The sequence below is a fragment of the Haliotis cracherodii genome, unplaced genomic scaffold (genome assembly GCF_022045235.1).
Source record: "Haliotis cracherodii isolate W230 unplaced genomic scaffold, xgHalCrac1.p SCAF_13, whole genome shotgun sequence".
In the NCBI taxonomy this organism is placed as follows: Eukaryota; Metazoa; Mollusca; class Gastropoda; order Lepetellida; family Haliotidae; genus Haliotis; species Haliotis cracherodii.
Genome location: NW_027266268.1, coordinates 3,618,148 through 3,641,093, shown reverse-complemented (window position 1 = coordinate 3,641,093; position 22,946 = coordinate 3,618,148). Strand labels below are relative to the sequence as shown.

General features: G+C 35.6%; 1 protein-coding gene across 4 annotated transcripts in view; it reads left to right on the top strand.

The window, feature by feature from the left end:
• Window positions 1-3,652: 3,652 nt before the first annotated feature.
• LOC139459514 (pre-B-cell leukemia transcription factor 1-like) overlaps window positions 3,653-22,946 on the top strand; it is a 39,930-nt gene continuing 20,636 nt past the window's right edge. For 2 of the 4 annotated variants that reach the window (XM_071241022.1, XM_071241024.1), the window contains exons 1-5: window positions 3,653-4,056; window positions 4,182-4,255; window positions 13,622-13,866; window positions 14,011-14,201; window positions 15,598-15,733. In XM_071241022.1, coding sequence (XP_071097123.1) covers window positions 3,812-4,056; window positions 4,182-4,255; window positions 13,622-13,866; window positions 14,011-14,201; window positions 15,598-15,733 — 891 coding nt within the window. In that variant the 5' untranslated portion in view covers window positions 3,653-3,811. Of the gene's footprint in view, window positions 4,069-4,181; window positions 4,256-13,621; window positions 13,867-14,010; window positions 14,202-15,597; window positions 15,734-22,946 lie in introns of all 4 variants that reach the window. The other 2 variants (XM_071241021.1, XM_071241023.1) reach the window with 1 other exon arrangement.

Below are 22,946 nucleotides of genomic sequence, written 5' to 3'. Positions count from 1 at the left end.
TTATACATTTTACTTTCTTTATGATAAATTGAAGGAAGCCAAAACGTGACCTACAGTCGTGCCAGATACGCTGACCATTTAGATACTTATGTTGCCAAGGTGTCTATATGACCAAACGAGTAATATACTTGTACATTTAAGCAGTTCAAAGTCAAATCATTCTCGTGAAGTCAAGCGCTTTTATGCGACAAGGAAAAATGCGAAGCTGTAATTCATAACAGTAATACATGACGATTATATTAATGATATAACTATAAAATATATTGGTCATATTTTATACGATCTCCTTGCCCTGTTAATGTATTTGTAACGACACTTGACTTAATAATACTTGATTCATTTGGTGTCTCTCCGACTGATTTAAATACCTGGAAAAAATAATACTTTCAGCGTGAATGTAGAAGTATACGCCTCTCTGTATCAAGTTGGTGTTTTCTTAAAGTACACCATCTTATCTATGTTGAAAATTAAAAGTTCGGTTCTCGTCACTCCGATATTGTTGTCGGCACGAATCGGATGTTTCCGTAAGGAAGAGTTAAACTGGGTGGAGGATTTGCGTCACGCGCTGTTGTTTGGTTTTAGAATCTTGGTACACTGAACTGTCACACAAAAAGTGTATATTACTGTGGTTCGTACAAATCAATAATAAAATAGTAATTCCACAGCTTAAAAAAGTGATCCTATTGGTGTGAATCTCGAAACAAATATTGACCCAATCCGAGATTTATCTGAATGTGCGATATGTGTGCAAATGTTTAAAATCTAAACACTTATGAAGAAGATGATGATGCTTTTTTATTATTGTTCCAAGTACTGTTACATCAATGACAATAATAATGGCAACAACAATATTATTATTATTATTATTATTATTATTATTATTGACAATCTGTGTGGCATATGATGTGTTACTGATATGTACGAGATACTCCGAACAAGCATGCGGCCATGCAGGTGGAAACATATCCTTGTTTATATCAACTTTGTTGACCTTGACCGAGCTCTCACATACATAAAATGTCACCAAGGGGACAACCCATGCTCACAAAACGTGTTTTGACCTTAGAAGGTCACGAAAAAAACTGGTGAAAACATAAGGTGTTTGCATACAAATACAAATTAATTGTTTTAACTAAAACTATTTCAGGATAGTTGGTTGCGTTGCCATACGTTCTACGGTGATCTACGGTGTGTAATGTGTTGTTTTATGCAAGAAGTTGCCCGTGAGAAACCCACAGCAGAACTTTCACTTCAATGGTATATACTGTTTATCGTCATGACTGAAATATATATATATATATATATATATATATATATATATATATATATATATATATATATATATATATATATATATATATAAAATAAAATTTGTTTACAAAAAATACATCATCTGTGTATTACGATGTATGAAGACAAAAACGGCAATGACATGTTTCTAAACAGATAAATCCTACGCAAGCCTCTGCAAGACAGAAAAGGGTTTCATATGACGAAACTATATTAGTAATTTATATAGTACTTTGAGTTTTTACTATCAATTTCAATTAAACACTATATCAAAATTTTAATATTTTTAGAAATTTACATTTACAAACAAATAAAAATGAAATACATGCATCTGTAAAATAGATTCTATTCAAAATGTGTTTCATTTACCTTTATAACTTTAACTTTTAAATTCAGTTGTTGTATTATTTATTTCTGCTTAGACAATGTACATTAAATTAACTTGTAACATTCTAAAATTAAACGACACTTTTACGGTTTTGTTTTGTGTATTTATGGATTAAAAAATATACGACATAAATATTATTATAGAAGATATTTAAATTGACATTCCGCCACAAAACACAACCCGTTGTCTGTAATGTCAATAAACTGTCATTTGTCTACAGGTGGTCCTGTTAAACAGGTAGCAATACTATGTTTACCGTATGCTAATAGCTATCAGCTATATACCTTGGCGCTCAGATAAGATCACTGTTTTATATACCCTGCGACACTTGCCGCGATGACACCGGCAAGCTAATTCGCTTACCGTTACTGATTGACTCTTGAAACTGGAGTAATTAGTGACGCGATTCCTAATTTTTGATTGGCTTAGGTAGGGGTGGGGGAGGTAACAGACTGTCATGCCCTTTCCGTGACATTTTTACCTCTATCGCCAGCAAGAACGGATTAGAGGATTTACTGTTAATCTTTATCTATTTTGACAGGTGCGAAATTGATACGTTTGAAGGACCATTAGTGATAAATGTCATCACTCCAGGAAAGGAAAATGAGAAGTCACTTAATATTCAGTTTGTGTCACTTTTATGTGAAATACGTTCAGGAAAAAAAGAAATTAAATATTCGAAAATATTTTAGCAGTGATAAATAAAATTGTCAGGTAAACAGAACCGCTGAATATTATTTTAAATATATATGCTAATGTATAATGTATACGCATATTACAGAATGTTACAAATAAACCATAACACTTCGTGAAAACTATATTTCATCGGACCAAACTTACGCTGTTGAATCATTATCGGAGATGATGGGCGTTGATTTAAATACGTATCGCAGATTACCTTAATATTTACATGACCCAACGTGACTGTGTACTAGTATCTGATGCAAGAATCAGCTATGTCCACCATACTGCATGGCACTGGAAAGGAATCAAATATGACTGTTTTCTGTTAATGAATCGTGATATATATTAACACATTTAAAAATATTATAGGAGTGTCTCAACACTTGAATTAACTGTCATGCATGTGTCATACCAATTTCCTTTTGGGGAAATATTTCGTCAAAATGCATATATCACACGGGTATGTTTATTTAAGTCGCGAACTAGTATATAGGTTAACTGTTTGTTTCGCCCCCTAGAAGTTGGTTAGTGAATAAAAATTCATGAAAGACAACTTCTGTTTTTTGGGGTAAGCCACGTGTCGATGGAGGTTTTTACACCCTCAAGCTGCAATATTTTTGTGTGAATTGTTTTGGCAAACTAAATAGATAAAACAAAAAAGAACAGAATCACATAAAAAACGAATGGAAATAAACTACATTTCTTTTGAAGTTAATATTTAAATTACAAATGGAATGAGCGAAATGTTTTCAAAAGTGTGTGGTTGCATTGTTGATTTATGAACAGAATAGTGTTCAAAATGAGTTCTTAAAGTCAGAAATTTTGTTAGTATGCACTTTTCACCGTTATGACAGGTACCACTACTAAAGAAATGTGACAGTTCCACTGATTGGTTGAGAGCATTGTAGTATATTTACACACATGTCAATAACTGTCAATCTTCATCAACTTGATTATTGACGGGCATGAGGGTGTTACCAAACTTTCACCTAAGTTAACCCTTTTAAAAATCCCTTTTATTGCATTTATACGAGCGGATATAGACCGGCGTGAAACTGTCTCGTAAATGCAGTGTTTGTATAATGCAACCATAGACAAGTGTTGGTTTTATCGACGTTTTATTGTAATACTAGCTAAAACGGGGCCCCACGGATATCTCTGAAACCCGCAGACATTTTAGTAGGTCACTGTGCCATTCTCTCCCGCTAAACGTGAGCTCGTGCGTCCTGCGCTCTGATTGGCTGGTTCCGCGCACTGGCTCGAGATTTTATGCACACCGCCGTCGCCATTTGTGATTATTATGAAGATGACTGAGTGAGTTTGGTGTTTGGATTTCGAGCTTTGGACGCATGTGTAGGAGACAATCGACGCGGAAATTCAGTGTGCACGTAGGACTGACATTCACACTTTAGTGTGACGTATTTCTGTGTTGATTCTAAACGCCTCCAAATGGATAGTTTAGTTCGATTCGCCTCGTCCGCGGCGACAACGGGCATGGAAGATCAACAAAGACTTCTTCATCAGGGCCAAGTTAGCATGGCGAGTGGAGTGATGACCCAGCAGACTGGATACGACCAAAACATGCAGCAATCTGGGAATCCTTCCGATCCAGACCAGCGCAAACAAGAAATTGGGGATATCCTTCAACAGATCATGACCATCACCGACCAAAGCTTGGATGAGGCTCAAGCCAGGTGGGTCGACAGGCGAGTGCAAATTTTTATTTCAATATTTTCCGAATTTCGATTTCTGGAATTTTACAACCGCGAATATTCGCTTCGGCTGTGTGCTATGATCTATATTTGTTTTCTCAATACAGGAAACATACCCTAAACTGTCATCGGATGAAACCAGCGCTTTTCAGTGTGTTGTGCGAAATCAAAGAAAAGACTGGTATGTACAAGTATAACGTTGTTGCCCATGTTGTGACTTTTTATCTGTTTTAGTCGTTATTGTTAGAATCCCGTGTTTTAAAACATGCAACAAAGTGCTCTATCTCCATTATTTTATTCTTACGCATGCACATAATTTACTACTAAATGTCTTGACAACTATGTTACAAATAGTAGCGCATGTGTTGAGTGCTAATTAACATTGGAGGTGCCACAAACTCCATAACATTAAACTACACGAACAGAATATGTTTCCTAGCCAATATATAAAATGGTACAAATTAACAAACAATGATACAACTTATGTCTATCACGAATATATTAACTGAGGAAGTGATAGTGATAAAATTACGTTTAATATGTATTACTAGATCTAAGTTTAAAAAAAACCCCTCTCAACACAATGCAGTTTGAAACACATATTATGTCCTACGATTATATACAATGAGAAGACGCCTGCCAAAGCGCTGCAGCAAATTTGCTGTATTGTAAACATTATCACATGCTTTGTACTGTCAAATGTCATATGGTCAACTTGTAACCAGTGGAGTTTCAATGCCTTTTAATCGATGTCTATAGTGATAGACAGTCTATTTATATAGTCATTGCTAATAATTAAGTCAAACTGTAGATTTAACATGTCTGCTACCGAAGACTGAGTTGTAATTGTTTTATGTTAAAAAATTATGTTTTTTACATAGATCTAGTAATGAACAAAACAGTTCAGGTAGATGTGTGTGGTTCTAAATGTTTTCTAATGCTAGATGTCAGTGTTGTCACAATATCCATGTGAGGCTCATGGTCACAGCTGGAACTTGGTCAAAGAAATAAAATTATATATACCTTGCTACTCGATGAAGAATCACAGATATCTGTTTAGGACAGACACAGAATGATCGCTTTGTTTATGAAGCTATTTATGAGGAAGAACAAGGGAATGTGCAGATTTATTTTGACATAATGACAACCTAGGCTTGTTAACTTCCCTTACAAGAAAGAAGGGACTTTTTATACAGTATTTATCTACAGAGAGTCCCAACGAGAAAGTAGAGACCTTTTAAACAGTATTTTCTTGCAGAGAGCTGTATACTTGACAGATATGTTGTTATTGATACGTATGCATCATTATTACAGCAATTGAAACAGTAACATAGATAAGAAAACAAGCATTACATTAATTATGAAAATATTAGAAAGTATTTCTAATACCATTTTCACCTTTATTGCCTATCATGTATATATTATGAATATTAATTTTAAGCTTTATTCAGTTTGAAAAAGGAAGCAAATTTATGTCTCAGTATAAACAGTTTCTAATGTCTCCAACTAATAGAATTTCTCCGTTCATTTCAATCAGTCACTTGAATTATCGATCCATTGAAATTGATGATCATCTCTTTGACTATTTTCAAGTCGATGAGTAGAGATTTAATCAGCATTGTTTGCTATGGCCCTGAACTCCCATTGACCAGTGGTCATTGTGTATCATGTGTGTCCATTCTTTGGCTTCATGGGAAAGAAGAGTGACTGTAGAAGACTTTCTAGCCCAGACTGTCAGAGCTAGGAATATTGGGCTCAGGGGCTGTAGATTGCAATCTTGACACTGATCTGTCAATTTATGATGGATTGGGCTGCTGAATATTTGATACAGGAAATTGAACACTCAGGGTTTACATTTCGCTCTGGAAAAATTTCTTTCACCACAAAGCTATCAGGATTGATGAATGTGAATTATTTCCAACACAAGACGAAGACCTACTTTTACATAGGAAGCTAGCAAGTTTTCTTGCTTTCAAAGAAGAGTTGGTCTGTTGGGCACAGACTGGCAACATTAGAATAGCTTTGAATGATAAGTTTTTCAAACATTTTCTTGCTTTCACCAACAGAGTAGAAAAGACTTTAGGTCTGTCTTCAAGCAAGTTTGAACTACTGCTTTTATTAAGTTTTTGCAGGAATTTGAATAATTTTTGGAAAATACTCAAAACACACTTTTGAAGTTAAACCTTTAAGCAAATAACTTCTTGAAATCGAAGACATTTTATTATCATTATTATCAATTTCCTAAAACCCTTAACAAAGGAATTGTTGGGAACAATTTCCTCAACTGAAACACATGCTGACAGCAGACATTAACTGACAAAGAAAATTCCACATAGATACTAATCATCTGTGGGCCACATTGAACGGACCCTACCATCCTCAGCTGGGAAAATTAATTTCCAACCCTCCAAATTTCTCAAATAGCTGGCCTCTAAATCCAAGTAAATGGTCCTGCCTAGTTCTTGTAGTTGAGCCCCAAGGAAATGGTTACAATGAACCCTGACCCTCTGACCTCGGGGTCACAGCAGGGAGGGAAGACTTTCCTATCTAAAATTGCCCCTGTGTCAGACAGGGCTGCTCCTAATACCATGGCAGCCACTGCCTTCAAAATATAACCTGATACTTAGCAGTAGATGGGCAGTTGGGTCTAGTGGATGTTTGGGTGTGTCATACAATACTGAAGAAATTGATTAATGATTTGGTCCCATGGAATCTGTTTAGGACAAAATGAGAGAATGCTGTTCAATTGGCCGTAGAATAGTTTTACACATTGATTTAGGTTTTATATTTCAAGTTTAATTGAAAAGATAGATGTTCAAATAAAGAGAAAGTTGATAGTATCATGTTAATTTTAACATTTTCACAATGTCTGTTCTTATGTGGCACTTAAATGAATCATGTTTGCTGTTTTATGTTTTTTATGGTCAGAGGATCGTCTTGTTTGAATTACGACTCCAAAACATCATTTAATAATATTTTAAGTTTTTGGAACAAATATCCTGAAAACAACAAAAAGTTTGAAAATGTCTTGAAATCCCCAAGTAAATATGATTTATGATGTTTGCTAATGCTTGGAAATCAACATTGCAGTTTCATTACTTTCAACAAATGATTTATTGTTGTTATTTTGGGTATTTGCCATATTTTATAAACTTTCATTAACTTCCAAAATTTGAATTTATGTTTTGTACATCCCTATTTTCTCAGTGCTTGTTTTGGCATCTTGCTAAACTTGCTGTGAGACACTTCTTTTTGGATTAATATTTGTTAACATCACTCATGCTATGTTGTGCACACTTGCATTTGGTATTTATTATTTTGAGATAGGTATCTAATTTTATGGAATACATCATTATAGTTATAAAAAAGTTAGAAAACACCCAACCCTGTTATGCCCATGTTATGTAAATAGCCACTGAGTTTCCATAAAGTTTGACAAAATGTAAACGTGCAATTCAGTAAACAGTCTTAATATCATTAAACTGACAAAGCATTTCAAGTATTTGGACTAGTGGATCCTCTCTGCCAGTTCAAATGTGATACCACAGTAATTTAATTAGACAGGCAGTTCCTTGACAGTGTAAACAAATCATTAACGGAGAAGCATTCAGTGTCATGATATTTAAATCAAAAGGAGCCTTGTCCAAATCCAGATTTATTGTGGAAAGATTTACTCCAATTTGGGGGTTCAAATGTCTCCAGCCAAGCAAACCAATAGGCCAAGGGCCCCCGTGTCTGTTTACAGCCCACACTTAAATAGATTCTTCCATTTTGTTCTCCTCTAATGACCTTTCTTGAAGTGTGGGGTGGAAAATGTGCCATTTATAAAAGAAGGGTGCTTTTATGAAAATCACCAGTTAATGCCTGAGTAGCTATGGCTCTCACAGGAGGACAAAAGGGGGTTTGAAGGCTCTAAGGGCATGGATGCCTTGGACAAACTAAGGCAGCGATTCCTTTGTTGTTGTTTGGAAACTGCCAAGCTGCGACCAATGAGGATGATTTGACATAATTTATTATACGAGGAATACGAAAAGATTGTTCATCTTTTTTAGTTCTGCAAAGCTTGTAATAAATTATGATGCATAAATGATAATATAAATTAAAAAATAAATAATTTTTTTGTTTTGTCAGTTTACCATTTTATGCTTGACTTGGTTGCTTTGTTCAGCTTATTGATTAATTCCTTGGAATATGTTATTAGGAATTTAAATTGCTGATTATGTACATTTTGTTTGATGATTATATTATGTAGATTAAGTAGATACAATTACTGACCCGTCCTAAAATGAGTGAGTACTTCCTAGTTGGCCAAGGTGTTAATGTCTATACCAGGAATGACATGAATACAAAGTGATGAGATATTAACATATGTTATGAGTAATACAATTTAGGAAACCATCTTCATGCTTCATACATCCTGTTTGGGATGACAAATTTGCTCTTGCTTTGTGTTCTGGTTAATAATGATGTTCATGGCGTGGACTGTTCAGATGTTCACACGTTTCCATGTATTTAGTGGGTTTAGTATTTCTGGCGTCTCAGTGTGAAATCTAGTTTGTGACTGCTCACTATGTAAATTACCCTTTTGATAAACAAAGGAAACAATTGCTTGTGAACCCTGAAAATAGTAATACTGGCCAATTCAAATGTTTCATGACAAATGATTTCAATCAGTCAATGAATTCTTGCAGCAAAATTAATTCTGTCAAATACATTAGTTTGAAAAAGGGTCTTTACTGAATATTGTCTTTTCAGAAAGAAAGCAGGAAACATAACATAGTCATACTGTGTAAACTACTCTTGTTTTCCATTGAATGTGGTCCTCACTGTCTGTAGCTCAACCAGTTTTATGTTTATTTATAAAAAAGACATCTCATTCATTAATTAGGACAGTTATATACCTCACCGGCAGTAATTCATTCATTCAAGAAAAGATCTTCAAACTTTTTGCATGTTCCTTTCCATGTCAGAAATTCTCTAGTGTAATTGGGGATTGGATCCATGATCAGAGAGAACATAATTCAAGATTGCCAACAAATATTTTTGTTCAAAAATGTCTTGTCAGCTATTTTAAAACCTGATTACCATCAACTTCTTTTTCATATAAGCTCCAATTAATTCTCAGTATGGTCTTATTAAAACAGATTGCAAGTTGTGTCTGACAATTAATTATAGACCATTAATATTCCATCAAGTAGAAACGTTAATCTAATACCATCGTTAAGTTTTCGGTTACATATTATGTCATGTAGAGGTCAACAACCCCATTTCCTTAACGAGTGCTGCATGTTAGTCATCAAGTTATTATCGGTTCTAAACCCGAGACTTTTTGGGAGATACACAACCTTGTCGCAGGACATACTGAAGTGTATTGTTTCTTGAAATTTATGAGCGAGGTTTCCATGCGTTCTATTTTTCGTGTGTACCTTGCCGTTTGAAATAATGGCAACGTCGGTGTAGTGATTACCCAAGATAACCTACGTGACCTGAGATCTGGGCAGACATGGAGACCTAGCTCGCATAAGGAGTCACACCGATAAGAACATAATATGCAATCACTGTTTCCAGTTGTAAATCAAGCCTAAAATAGTCTCATTTGGGCATTTATGAAGCTTGGGTGACTAGCTTGAGTTAGGTTCGTCTCGTGGGATCTTATCATTGTAACTCTGTCGGCTACACTAATAAGCAAATACACTATTTGTCCAATAAGCTGGTAGTGAACTGTGAAACATGCTCCAGGGTACTGCCCCAGTATGTGTTCCAGGCAGTGGGATGTACTCGTTTACCAGGCCTCCACACTCAGTGATCAACTTCCTTGGTTCAGTGTGGGCCCTGCGTTAAAAAATATGTGAATCGTGACACAAAAAGCTGGAATATGTGTGATGGATGTTTTTACATCTTTTGTGTGAGTGAATGTGTGTATAAGCGTTGAAATTTGAACGTAGAGAAAGGACAATGGCTTATGATATTTCTATGGGATTTATCGTTTTGAAAGAATCTAAAATCCAGGCCTTTATAGCCTCCAACACACTTGGAAGTAATTGATAGGCACACGCTGTCAAAGGTTAATATGCTAGGAAAAGGATTTAATGGTTATTAGGTGTGTTCACAGATCACATTAGCCCATTGTAGCTTAGTATAAAGTGAGAGATTTTTTCAACCTTGGAGGTTCTATGGCCGAGTGTAAATGCCTTATAAGAACCAACAAAATATCACACATTCGACTCGTTTTTCTGCTTATCGATTTTTAATTCAGTGGCAAGTTAAGGGGTCACCCGATAGCTCCAGATACAGCAAGGATGAAAATTATCTGCCGGGGATTATTATGCGTAATTTGAGCTCCCCTTCTAGCCCATCCAAGATCTGTCAATGGTGTGTGTGGCCCTGAAATGATAAGATAGGCTGCCTCACAGTGAGCCCTTGAATCTCAATGCGTTATTGAAATGAGCATGATCTATAGCGAAATCTACATGACACAAGGGATTTATCTCGATGTGGATTTCTTCCAGGTGACATTGTTGACAAGGCGACAGGGATTTCTGGAAACAGCTTGTATTACAGCAAAATTTCAACAAATCTCTGTTTTATATTTCTTCACTTCCATGTTGCGTAATGTCAATAATGATCCTGCTAGATTCCGTGATTGTGGCTGTGATAACATTGTGATATAATGGACGTGATCATGTGTATTTCAATTTGAAGGAGAGGAGAAGGCACAAATTGCATTCATTTCATCTAAACCTGTTGCATGTAGATTTGAGCTGTGACAGCTGGTCTGAAATTGACAATGATGACGTGATATCATTAATTTCCATGAGATGACCACAGATAAACAGACACATGTGACCAGAGTTTACCTCCAGGGGAGTGCAACAAATCTTGGTCTGATTGGAAATCAGCCATTATTATGATGTAATAGCAATTTACATTCTTAGTAAATTTGAAATAGGCATGAAATGTGTATTTCAAGTGACCGCAAGAGCCATGGGCGTATCATCAGTATAGTATCTAATTAACTAATAAGAGAGTTACCCTATACAACAAGTAATATTTACTCATTTACTTGACATTTTCCTGACAATTCTTTGAAAAGTTGAGTTAAGTTCATATGCAGCTAAGTTGTAAATTTATAAACATACCTTACATATGTAGAAACACATTCTGACAATTTTTTTGTGTAAAATATTATTCAAAACCAGATTTTTCATTTATCAGAACTGCAGTAGAAAATGTTTTAACAATCAGTGTGATTTCAAAGCATAATTATTTGTCACTGTGGTTAACCTATGCTACTGGTAGTCCTGTTGTAATAGCTTATGTTAACAGTTTTGTTAAAGTTTAGGCATTTGTATGTCTTTCTTACCTATAACAAATTTTATTGATTCTTACAAAGGCCACTTCACCTTTTTCTGGCGCCAAGGAAATGGCTGCTAAGTTTATTTCTCTTCTCGGTATGGCTTTAATGCTGCTAGCTGATGTTAAAGGCTAAATTAACACAGCATAGACAGAACTAAACATTGACATAATTCATCCAATGTTCTAAGTGTCAAGTCATAGACACGTGGTACAGAGCATTGATAGATGGACGAGTGCTAACAGAGATATACCGCCCCGGCATGTGTGGGGAATATCTCCTGGTCCAATACACACCTGAAATGCAGCAATGCAGTTCTTGTTTCTGAGTATGTGCTGGGAATAAATTACCAATAAATAATATTATTTTATATTTATGAATTATTTTGATGGAAAATGTTTGAAAGCAATGTGTATTGTTGATAATGTAAGTGATTTTGAGAATCATGTATGACTACGTTTTGCTTGACATTCTGTGAATATATTAGTTGGGTCCCTGTTTACACAGTAGTCTTGGGAAGTTCTGGTGATGTTAGCACTAAGATCCTTTTATGGAATTTGGCCAGGAATAAGTTATGTTTTTTATCATGTCGATCGATACGGACGACCAATTTCTGTTTTTGTGATTTTGTTGAAAAGTCAATTTAAGTGATTTGTTTGCCCCTAATTGTGAATAATTGTAGTTGAAAAATTATCTGAAACATTCGGACACTTAATTGGGGTAAAAGTTTTATGTAAAGAATGGGGTGTTGATGTTTGAAAACTGAGTTTTAACTTGACATTAAATAAAGCGCTAAATGGTAACTGGAGGGGTATTACAATTGAGTAAGGAAAATAGTGGAACATGAGAAGATTGCATAAGAACGGTTGAGGAAGCCATTAATTCAGAAAAGCTGATAAAATCATGTAAATTAATGGTTAAATTTAGCCCAAAAGATCAAAAGATTTTCATGGCATTTCCTGTTTAAGAGATAGTGTCAAAAACACCTTTTGTACCTCTTTGACAAAAAAACACATATTTCTCACTCTTAATTTACTGCAACACAAAGTCACATTCCATCCAGGCTAGTGAAACTGAGCTTAATCATCGCCATGGTAATTACAACGATAGCTGATAATTACAGAGAACATGTTTATCTAATGTGGAATTAATGACAGCGTTTTTAGGGGGCTGTGATTTGATGTAGATCAAATAACAGTTCTATACAGAAAGCATTGCTATACTTAGCCCGTCAGTGGATAATTAAATACACATTTTCTTGCCGAGGCAGATAACCTCCATCACAGTGTGTTTTCTTTGACACTAAGCAGCACAATTATGCAGCAGGATTAGCCATAAAGTGCAGTAGATTTGTTATATCTATTTCCAGTTGTGCATCATGGTATTTAGCACTGTGTTGAAAAAGATAGGAGTTGGTGGAGCTATCGTCAGATAATGTTTATGAGTTTTGATATGTGTCAGTCGGTAATGGTTGTGTGTGTATATAAACGTTGGCTCACGCCTGTGTTTATTACACAAGATGGTATTTCAAAGTCTCTATAACAAACCAAACTTAGTCAGTTTGCCATGCGTAAAACAGAAGTTCGTGCTTATGAACTGTCGCTAATAGTCATGAGAAAGTTTCTAGTAATGGTGGCATGGCATGGTTGCTGGCTTTTTGGCCTGTGGCCAGTAGAAAAAGTATACGGCCAGCTGTTTTGTTAACCGAGTGGTTTGGCCTGTTGTCAAAAAACTTGCATAAGAATGTACACAGTTATCAAGGTATTAATCATATGTTTGTTATTTCATGATTTTGTGATTTTGTTTGTGGATAAGTAGGGTGCTGGTTCCACGATAATACAAGGTCTGGAACCAAGTCATAGTCATCACTGTCAGGTGTCCCAAACTAAGTCGGGTCTTGGGGTCCTTCAGTTACTAGGCTAGCTGGGTCTAGGGACCCTCTAAATCTTGCACTTTCCACATGAGGGTTATGACACGGACCCCTTGACTTTTCATGCTTTATTTCAAATACTGCTATGTAAAATTTCCGAGTCCATCTAGCTGGTCCGATGTTTGAATTAGGGGCTGTGGGGTAACCTATGGGATGGGATGGCTAGTTTCTAGGTTTGGAGTAACATCTGATATTAATTATGGTATGAATGTTTGAGATGTAGGTAAGTGTTCCACGCTAATGTCTGACATGATTTCTTGCAGTACTGAGTATTCGCAATACACAAGAGGAGGAGCCCCCAGATCCCCAGCTCATGCGATTGGACAACATGCTGATAGCTGAGGGGGTAGCAGGGCCAGAGAAAGGGGGTGGGTCGTCCGCAGCGGCCAGCGCAACAGCTGCCGCATCAGGGGGCCAGCCAGACAGCGCTATTGAACATTCAGATTACAGGGCCAAGTTGGCCCAGATCAGGCAGATATATCACACAGAGTTAGAGAAATATGAACAGGTGAGTTCAAGTTCATTTGATTCTTGGCCACATTAATAATGGACATTCTGTATTTGACCTTAGTTCCAACCTAAAGGTTTCTAGAAAGCACTACTTGTTCTTTACACTTCAAACAGCATTATTGATGCAGTTGTTTTTTTCTAGGCTTGTAACGAATTCACAACACATGTGGTCAACTTGTTACGGGAACAAAGTCGAACGCGACCCATAGCACCTAAGGAAATCGAAAGAATGGTCAGCATAATCCGCAAGAAGTTTTCAGCAATTGAAATGCAACTGAAACAAAGTACATGTGAAGCCGTGATGATTCTCAGATCACGGTTCCTAGACGCCAGGTCAGTCACTTCAAATTGTTTATCATTTCAGATTTAAACTATCCTGAGGTTTTCTGTACTTTGAGTAGAATGTTTTGTTGGGCATTCAGTCTTATCACGTTGCATGGACCCAATGGCTTGGTGGTAAGGGGTGCGAAATCCTTGTTTAACAACTCTGGGCTTGAGGACTGGAAAGTGGTTGGTCTCTTGTAGTGTAAATTTGAAACCAACCATCTGATTTTTTTCAGACTAAAACTATAAATTATATATGGATGCATAATTAAAAAAGAGAAAATATATTTAGTAAGATGGGACACATTGTAAGCCACTTTCAACACCAGGAGAAACTATTCCATTCTAGTTATTATTTTTAGATTAAAATGTCATCAATGTCATCAAGTAGTTGCACGTAAGTCAATGATTGCACAGCCAACTTAGGGACATGTGACCCTATATGATCGCTCCAGTAATCTTTTGATAAACGTATATCTACCAGAACCAGATTCCTGACAAAGATAGGCTTATGTACTATGTATACACAGGCCAGACACATGCTATGCAGCATTCGAAGTACAATTTATTTCACTTGTTTGAATATTTATTAAAGGAGAATTGTGAAAGTAGCACCTGAATGATAGTCGTTCAACAGCTGACAGTGATGAAGTTTATGACTTAGTGTTAAGTTCCGACGTTTTGGAAGTAATTTCTTTGAAACCAAATAAAAACTTGTGGGTTAAATGTTCAGCATGTTATCTTATGTTTGTTGATATGAAAAACCAACACAGCTGTTAACTAAAGAAAATAACAATCATGCCTTATCTTTTTAGAACTTATTAAAATATTCATAGGACACGGCACAGATAGTTCCACATGGCGAAGTTGTCGCGTTTGACTTAGAAAAAGATTTGTTGGTACTGTGATAAGCAATGACATGTGAAGGCAATTATGATGAATTATGCATGCTCTGAGTTTAATTTGAGGTTAGATTGTGCGAGAAATATGCATGCTTTGGTGATAAAACCAAGGGGGGTGGCTGAAGAAATCGTATGGAACGTTCCAAGAAGAGATCTACTTTAAAATCTTTGAAAACATTTCTTTCCGCATCATACAGCTAATTTGAGGTTATTTATGGAAAAATATGACATTCAGTTTTTGGTTAAGATTCTTCAGTCTTCATGTCATGTGCTGTGAGTGTAAACTTGTACTATTGACATGAATCTTGCGAATCCTTTCTGTGGCTGTGTGACCTTCACCTTATCTTGAAGGTGAACTTCTTACTTAAATTATGAAAATCTCACCAGGATTTGCTGTAAATGGCTGACAAAAAATTTGAACTGTATAATATTTTCAAAATGACCTTTATATGACCTTGACCTAATTTTGTTTCTAAAAGAAAACTTAAAATGTTTTTTTTCAGAAGAAAGAGGCGTAACTTCAGCAAGCAGGCTACAGAGATACTGAATGAATACTTCTACTCACACCTCAGCAACCCCTACCCTTCAGAAGAAGCAAAAGAAGAACTGGCGCGGAAGTGTGGCATTACCGTATCTCAGGTTGGTGCTATGATCGTGATGGCTACTGCAATAACATACTGCCTGTTTGGGCCAAGTAGACTTAGAGTCACGTGGTTGGGTTGAGTACATTTAGTTTACGCTGTTTTTGACGCTTTCATTGGCATTTTTTAGTTTCCGTACGTGGCCTAGAGCATTTATCTCAACATACCCAGAGGAAATGTAGCTCAATATGAATATATTATGCATGTTGTTGTAATGTTTTTGCTCATTAAAGCTGATTTCGCTGTAAACGTGTTGGCGATAACGGAAAAATTGTTCCATGGCTAGCTGTAACTAACTTAACTTGTCTGTACATTTTTGAGAATTGTTTTTGAACACTGCATGCTTCAAAATTGTAATATAACAAGTCGTTGAATCACATCAAAGTAAATGTAATACCTTTTACCAAATGCTAAAGTCATTGTATTGTATAGAACCATTACAGTATGATTTGATTTGAAGCAAGTATTAACTTTACATTTTTGTATTCCTGCATACTAAGCATAACTTATAAGAAAGCAATGAAGACGTAGTTTATTCTGTTCCTACATAATTGTGTTCAGTATTTAATCAGTAAAGTGAAACATGTAGGTTTAATGCGTAACTAAATGTATCGTCAATTACAGCAGTTAGAAAACCGTTGCCACGGTTACCCACTACTTTTGACACTACGACGCTTGGTAGACAGTGCGGTGATATTGTTTTAGCACATCAAGATTTTAGCAGCAATTTGGGATGCAGCAATACATATTTCTTCTCTTTTTTGCGGTCCCCAATTTGTTAACTGACTAGAATGCTTTACAAGTGGATATTTGTGCTCTTAAGTTTAAGTTTGTGTTGTAGTTTAGAAGCTGAACATTGAGTTGGTATGAATCATCAGGATAATGTTCACTGCGAGCCATGTATTATATGCTATTGGCCACATTTCATATCAACAGCCAATCAAATGATACTTTAGAAATTTTGAAATGAATATTCAACCAATCAACATTCTACTGTTATGGTAAATTAGATTTCAGTTTTTATCGGACAAATGTAGAAAGAAGATTTCTGAACAATTTCAAATCAAAACAGAATCATAATAATTTCAGAATAGCAAAATTCCCTTTTAAATAACATAAGATAATTTGTTTTGTTTCTTTTCTAGAAATAATGGTTAAATTATTGCAAAGAACAATCGTAACATCTTATTGATTCTTGAAGATAGCGATATCTCAGCCTTATGCAGTGTATAATTTAGAGAAAGGAGTTCAACCAATTTGGGTCCTCTCCTGTCAAATCTAATAAGCAGGTTTTGGCAGTGGAATTGATTTTTTTCTGACCTGCTTCCAAATTTCTCAGATGATTGTAGCTTGATTGGCTGGTTAATAATAGAACTGAGTAATGACTAACTTGAACTCGGGTAATGTGTGTTCGTGTTGGCAAAATTCACGACATGTTCTAAATAACGTACGGTCCGTGCTCTTAATGACATGACAAATGGGATTTCATTCTTTGAAATGTACATAGTCTTAAAGGTAACAGATCATTGAAATACATTTTTGAAATGATTTAATTAAAATTCTGTCCATTTCTCTTTATCAGTGTAATTTATCATGTTTGTGTTTTTTTAAATGATAATGATCACGAAATGAAAAAACTATTCAGTGACACTCAAAATTGAGTTTAGATATTACTGCAAGACTTTTAATACCACTGAATAAGATGGAAATATCTTATTATTAAAATTTCTATTCATAAGCATAATTTATCATTTTTTTAATAAAAAAGAAAGAAAAAGATAATGATTGACAAAAAATATATTCTGCAGCACATGCTTTGTGTAGATGGTACTGCAATAGATCCTGTTCCGAAATCAGGTGTTAATAATTTGATATCCACTTGTAAGGCATTGTATTCACATTCACAATTAATTGTAAAGCTGAATGACCTGTATGGGATTTGTCAGCTCTGTCTGGTACTGGCTTCAAGTTTCACACAGGTAGACTGTAGTAAGTTTTGCAGCTAATTGTGAAGCAGTTTGGGGAGTCTAGTCAGGCTGTTTATGTCTGGTGAGAACATGAACGCTGATGACATGGTGCTGAGTGCTTTTGAATGTGTTAAAATGCATTCTGTTTCAGAATTGTTGAACATGTCTCATCTATGCATTGCGACAAATGGATACGTGTCATGACATTCAATTTGTGTTTAGATGCTTTTTTTCCAGGATCCAGTTTAAATGACACATTTATCTGAAGTAGATTCGTTTGCTTTGTTTTGTGACAACAATAATGATTTTATGGAAAAATGTAGAAAATGCTCAAGATTCATTTTGTCAGGTAGTTTTCATGACCGACCATATGTTAAATACATGAAAGTCTTTTAGTGCATGTATACTTTCGCACCAAACTTAATTTTGAAATCCATACAACACAGCAAACTTGTTGAGTCTGAGTACTTTGGAACATACAAAAACCCTGACCATTGATTTAAGTTATTCACAACTTGCTCTGTGTCCAGGGTGAACAGCTAAAGTTATGTTTGTTTGTTTGTTGTTTAACGCCGCACTCAGCAATATTTCAGCTATATGACGGCAGTCTGTAAATAATTGAGTCAGGACCAGACAATCCAGTGATTGACATCATGAGCATCGATCCACGCAATTGGGATGTGATGACACGCATCAACCAGGTCAGCAAGTCTGACCATCCGATCTCGTTAGTCGCCTCTTACGACAAGCAAGGGTTGCTGAAGACCAATTCTCACCTGGATCTTCACGGGTATAAAGTTATGTAGTGTAGCCAGTGCACATGTTCTTGAATTCCTCTCCTAGAGGTACTGTGAAAATTTAGAGAAGTGAGTGAGTGAGTGAGTGTTGTTTTACACCACAGTATGACGCCAGTGTTACATTATATCACTGTGTCCTGTAAGTAATCAAGTTTGGATCTGACAAACTATTGACTGACAACAGGAGCATTGACATATGTAGTTAGAGTGTCAGTCATAGGATTTCAGAATGATTAATTTTCTTGGACTTTGGCTATTGTATTCCAAAATGTCCTAAAGATTTTATTATCCCCCGCCCAACAAAGTTGGCGGGGAAATAGAAACGGGCTCCGTCCGTCTATCACGTTTCGTTTCCGGAGCATAACTCAGATCAATATTATTTCATGAAACTGTGCAGGTCTGTCAAGTACATGCTGAACTGGTGCCTTTTGCTATTTAGAAATTTTAGAGATTTTTATTTTTTACGTTTCCATGGCAACAAGATTGACTTAGGTTCCAAACTGTTCTTTTTTACAATTTCCATGACAAGTTCCAGCTCGGTTAAAAAAGGTTAGGGTTTGTTTAGATTTAATTATGTCATAGATTCTGCAACAGGGGTGGGGGATATAACCACGTTAGTGGCAAACTCTTGTTTAAACTTCTTAATGATATGGAACAATGATGTTTAAAGCATTGATGAAATCATGAAAATGACCCAATGCAATTTGTCTTGAGCAAAATCTCTTGGCAAGAATGATCTGATTTGGTATATTTACAACATTAATAATATATATTTAGCTCTGACAGAGACAGCAAAAATTTTTAAGCAAGACTGCTTATCAGAAGCCAAATACAGGGACTTTAGCTGTCAGTGGACTGTAGATCAATTGAAAAATGATGTTGCTTGTGGTAGGTGAAGTCTTTTGTGAATCCATTCACGCCAACAGTGATCAAGAATTCAAAATTGAACCCAACGGGAAAAAAAAATTGTTTGTGAAAAGTATTTAAATTTCACAAAATCATATTTTATTATCCTCTAAACAATGCTAGAGGGTAGTTTAAAAATATTGGTGGACAGAACTGGCTTTTTTCATATATACTTTCAAAATATATAAGATTAAAATTAGAAGAAATGGCATGTTGATATTGAAATATTAAACTTCATGAAGAAATGGAATCTCCAACTTTATTCTAGGAACAGCCATCCTTGTTTATTTGCACACCAAAAAAATTCAAAGTTAAGAAATTAGTTCCTCCTACTTGGCCACTTGTGTAGAGCCCCATCCAAGACTGGCTGAACGTTGCTGCTGATAATGAAGCTGTCAATCAAACTCCGTTTCCTGCACAAACTGTAATGGCCACCAAGAAATTACTATGCAAATAGCAGTCTGCTCACAATCCTTTCCAACAATGTAGTCATGGATATTTGGACAATTTTATGTTTGTTATGGTTCAAGAAGATATTTGAAGAATTTCTAAGAGACTGTGAACCAGGTCTAATTGTTGAGACAGAGAAGAGAAGGGTATTGATATCTACAACCTGGATACAATGATTAACTGGTTTAACATCCATCTGTTGTGTTAAATATATCATTGATGTATGTCATTGATGTATAGCATTGATATAATGTCCACGGTCGTCTTTGTCGACTTTTCTTCTTTATGTTTTGACATTTTCACAAAAAAAATACCAACCGTCTTACTTCTGAATAATTAATAACATAGTTATTTCAGTCAGCCAAGTATCAATATGAAACAGATAAGAAGTCAAATACTTTCTGCCTGTGATGTGTGATAAGAATTACCCACTTTCAATTAAGGAAAATGGCTGACTGTCCTGATTTCGCTGATAAAGTCCATTATTTTTAACCAAAGAAAATATCAGTCTTTTTTCGTGTCCTTGCTTCACAACCTCCAGAGAGGGTAACGCAATATGGAAAGCGGCCTGATAATGAATCTGTCACTCAAGCCGGGTCGTCCGGATATCGACTGCGTGTGGAATGGAGGGAGAGCTCTATAGCTAACCTGCAGCTTGCATCACAGACTCTGCTGGACTTTTGTTGCAGTGCTGCCACTTCCCATCTCAACTATTGATCAGATTAAAGTATATCATAGTTTGTACCAGAGACTTGCCTATGCTAAATGGAGGAGAGGGATTTTGTAGTGAGGAGTATATGTGACCTGAGAATGGAAAGTTAGTTTATGAGGTTTGTTAAAAGGTTCTAGTGCTGCTGTAGGGGATATGAAAGCTCATATTTTAGCTGAGACTTTTTTTGTTTAAGAGAACAAGGCAGTGAACTGTGATAGCCTTTGTTATGGATTATTTTGTTGCCCAATTTGTTGTCATGTTGAAATACAAACACTAATATTTTTATGATGAGTTCGATCAACAAATGTATGGGTGTTGTCCTAGATTCGTAATGCACTGGGTGTAGATTCTTAGGCTATATTTGCCATGACACTATTTAAGACATATTGACTGTTAACTGTATGATGTTCCATTTGGTACTCGTGTGAATCTATCAGATACCAGATAAACTAGAATGAGAGCTAATAATTGGCTAGTTTATGAAATTTTGCTGCAATATATGTGATTGATATTCAAAAACGAGTCATTGTGTTGGGGTAGCCTAGTGGTTCAATCAAATGCAGTCATCATGGTTTGTAAACAAAATTGGTGTTTTTATGGACAAAATGGTGTTTGTACACTAAATTGGTGTTTCTATGGCCACGATGGCCACTGGTAAGTTTAGAGTAAATGCATTGAAAAAAGTTGGAATTTGACAGACTTGGACGTTTAAAAATAATTCTTGGTTGTTTTGTATGTATAGTAGGTGTTTAACAAGACCTGACCAGAGGCGAAAAATTGGGCACTAGCACTGCAGCAAATGTCAGTAAAAAATCTCACATTGCAATTAGATATGTTCCAATTTATGTGTATGTAGTCATAACTAACCTTATGGCATTTGCCAAGTTTTAGGAGGTGACATGGGTTTCACTGATAACAGGACCAGTTAAGCAGAAGAGGCTTTAGTGCTTAGTTTTACATTGTTGCACTGAATGTAATATTAAAATACATTTCTAAATTCAAAATACACATCAATTTCTTCCTTTGCGATTTACCTGCCAAGGACAATGGCAAAGTTTGCAGATGTATTGACTTTCAGCCTTAAAAAGGAGTAACATACTTGAGAAGGTCTTAAAAATCCTGAATTGGGTGACAAAAAGATATTTCTGAACCATATATCATTTCAAACATCACTGAAATTAACACTTTTGTGATTGGGTTGCTAGTCAGTTTTTTTACCCTTCTGTGCTGCATTTAGTTTGTTAAACAATCTGTAATAAGTACAGGAAAATATGGACCATGTTACAAAGATTGGGCTAGAATTTGGCCAGGAAGCACTTATAAGAACATGGCGCTAATATGGTGAATAAGGTATGTTTTTTATCAATTATTTGAAGAATCCTCAAGCAGAATTTATCATTACAAATCTTTACGAACGTAAGACCTGAGTCTGTCACCAGAGACTACAAGAAAGTATTAAAATAGAATAATTTGGAAATAGGGTAAATTGCTTCTAGTCAGCTGGCACAAAATCTTGCAAAATGTGCAGATTATTACAGGGTAACCGTCAACCAACTGTTACATGTTGAACTGTCACCCTGGCAGGGTCTGGCATGTCTTTCATATCAAACACCCAGTCGATTCCTTGACTTAACACTCCTGTTAAGTTGTAATGATACAATACAAGAACATCTATCTAAGTGAAGGATAGCAAAATGCCAGTCTGTGCTCGTCCATAATCAAACATCAATCTTTCTTTAGTAAAATATTTCAACATATTTTAGATTTGCATGTAAAAATAATGAATGAGTGGAGAAGGAGATTTTGGAAGAATCAAATAACTATAACAAATTAAAATTGAATTCAAAATAGAAAATCCTGTTGGGGATGTGTGTGTGTAATTTTTTATGCTATTGGCGAAAAAGAAAATCTTCAGCTTCCCACAAAATATGGCGTCTTTTTCCAAAGGCATTATCGCAGTTCAGAAAATGATCTCCCAATCTGCGAAATGACATGATTTTTTTGGGGGGGTGGATGACGGGTTTGTGTTTTGGTTAAAAAATCAAGCTCCAAAACTATATTTAATGAATGAATCTAAAATTGATTTTAATGAGTTAACGGTATGTTTGATATGACTATTGTAACTGACATGTGTTCTGAACATTAGGCTTTGTTCAACTTGCTGAAGTGTTTGATTCATTGCTCCAACATAAATTGGCTGGATATTTAACACAATCTGTTAAAACTGCGACAACAGCTGTTTATGTTATTAACGGAATCATATACCATTAGAGTGTTGTCTAGGGACGATTCATATCATGTCGCAAAATCATTGAAAATGGGTGAATAATAGCATAATGTTGACAAACCATTATGAGAAAACTCATTTAGAGGTATCAA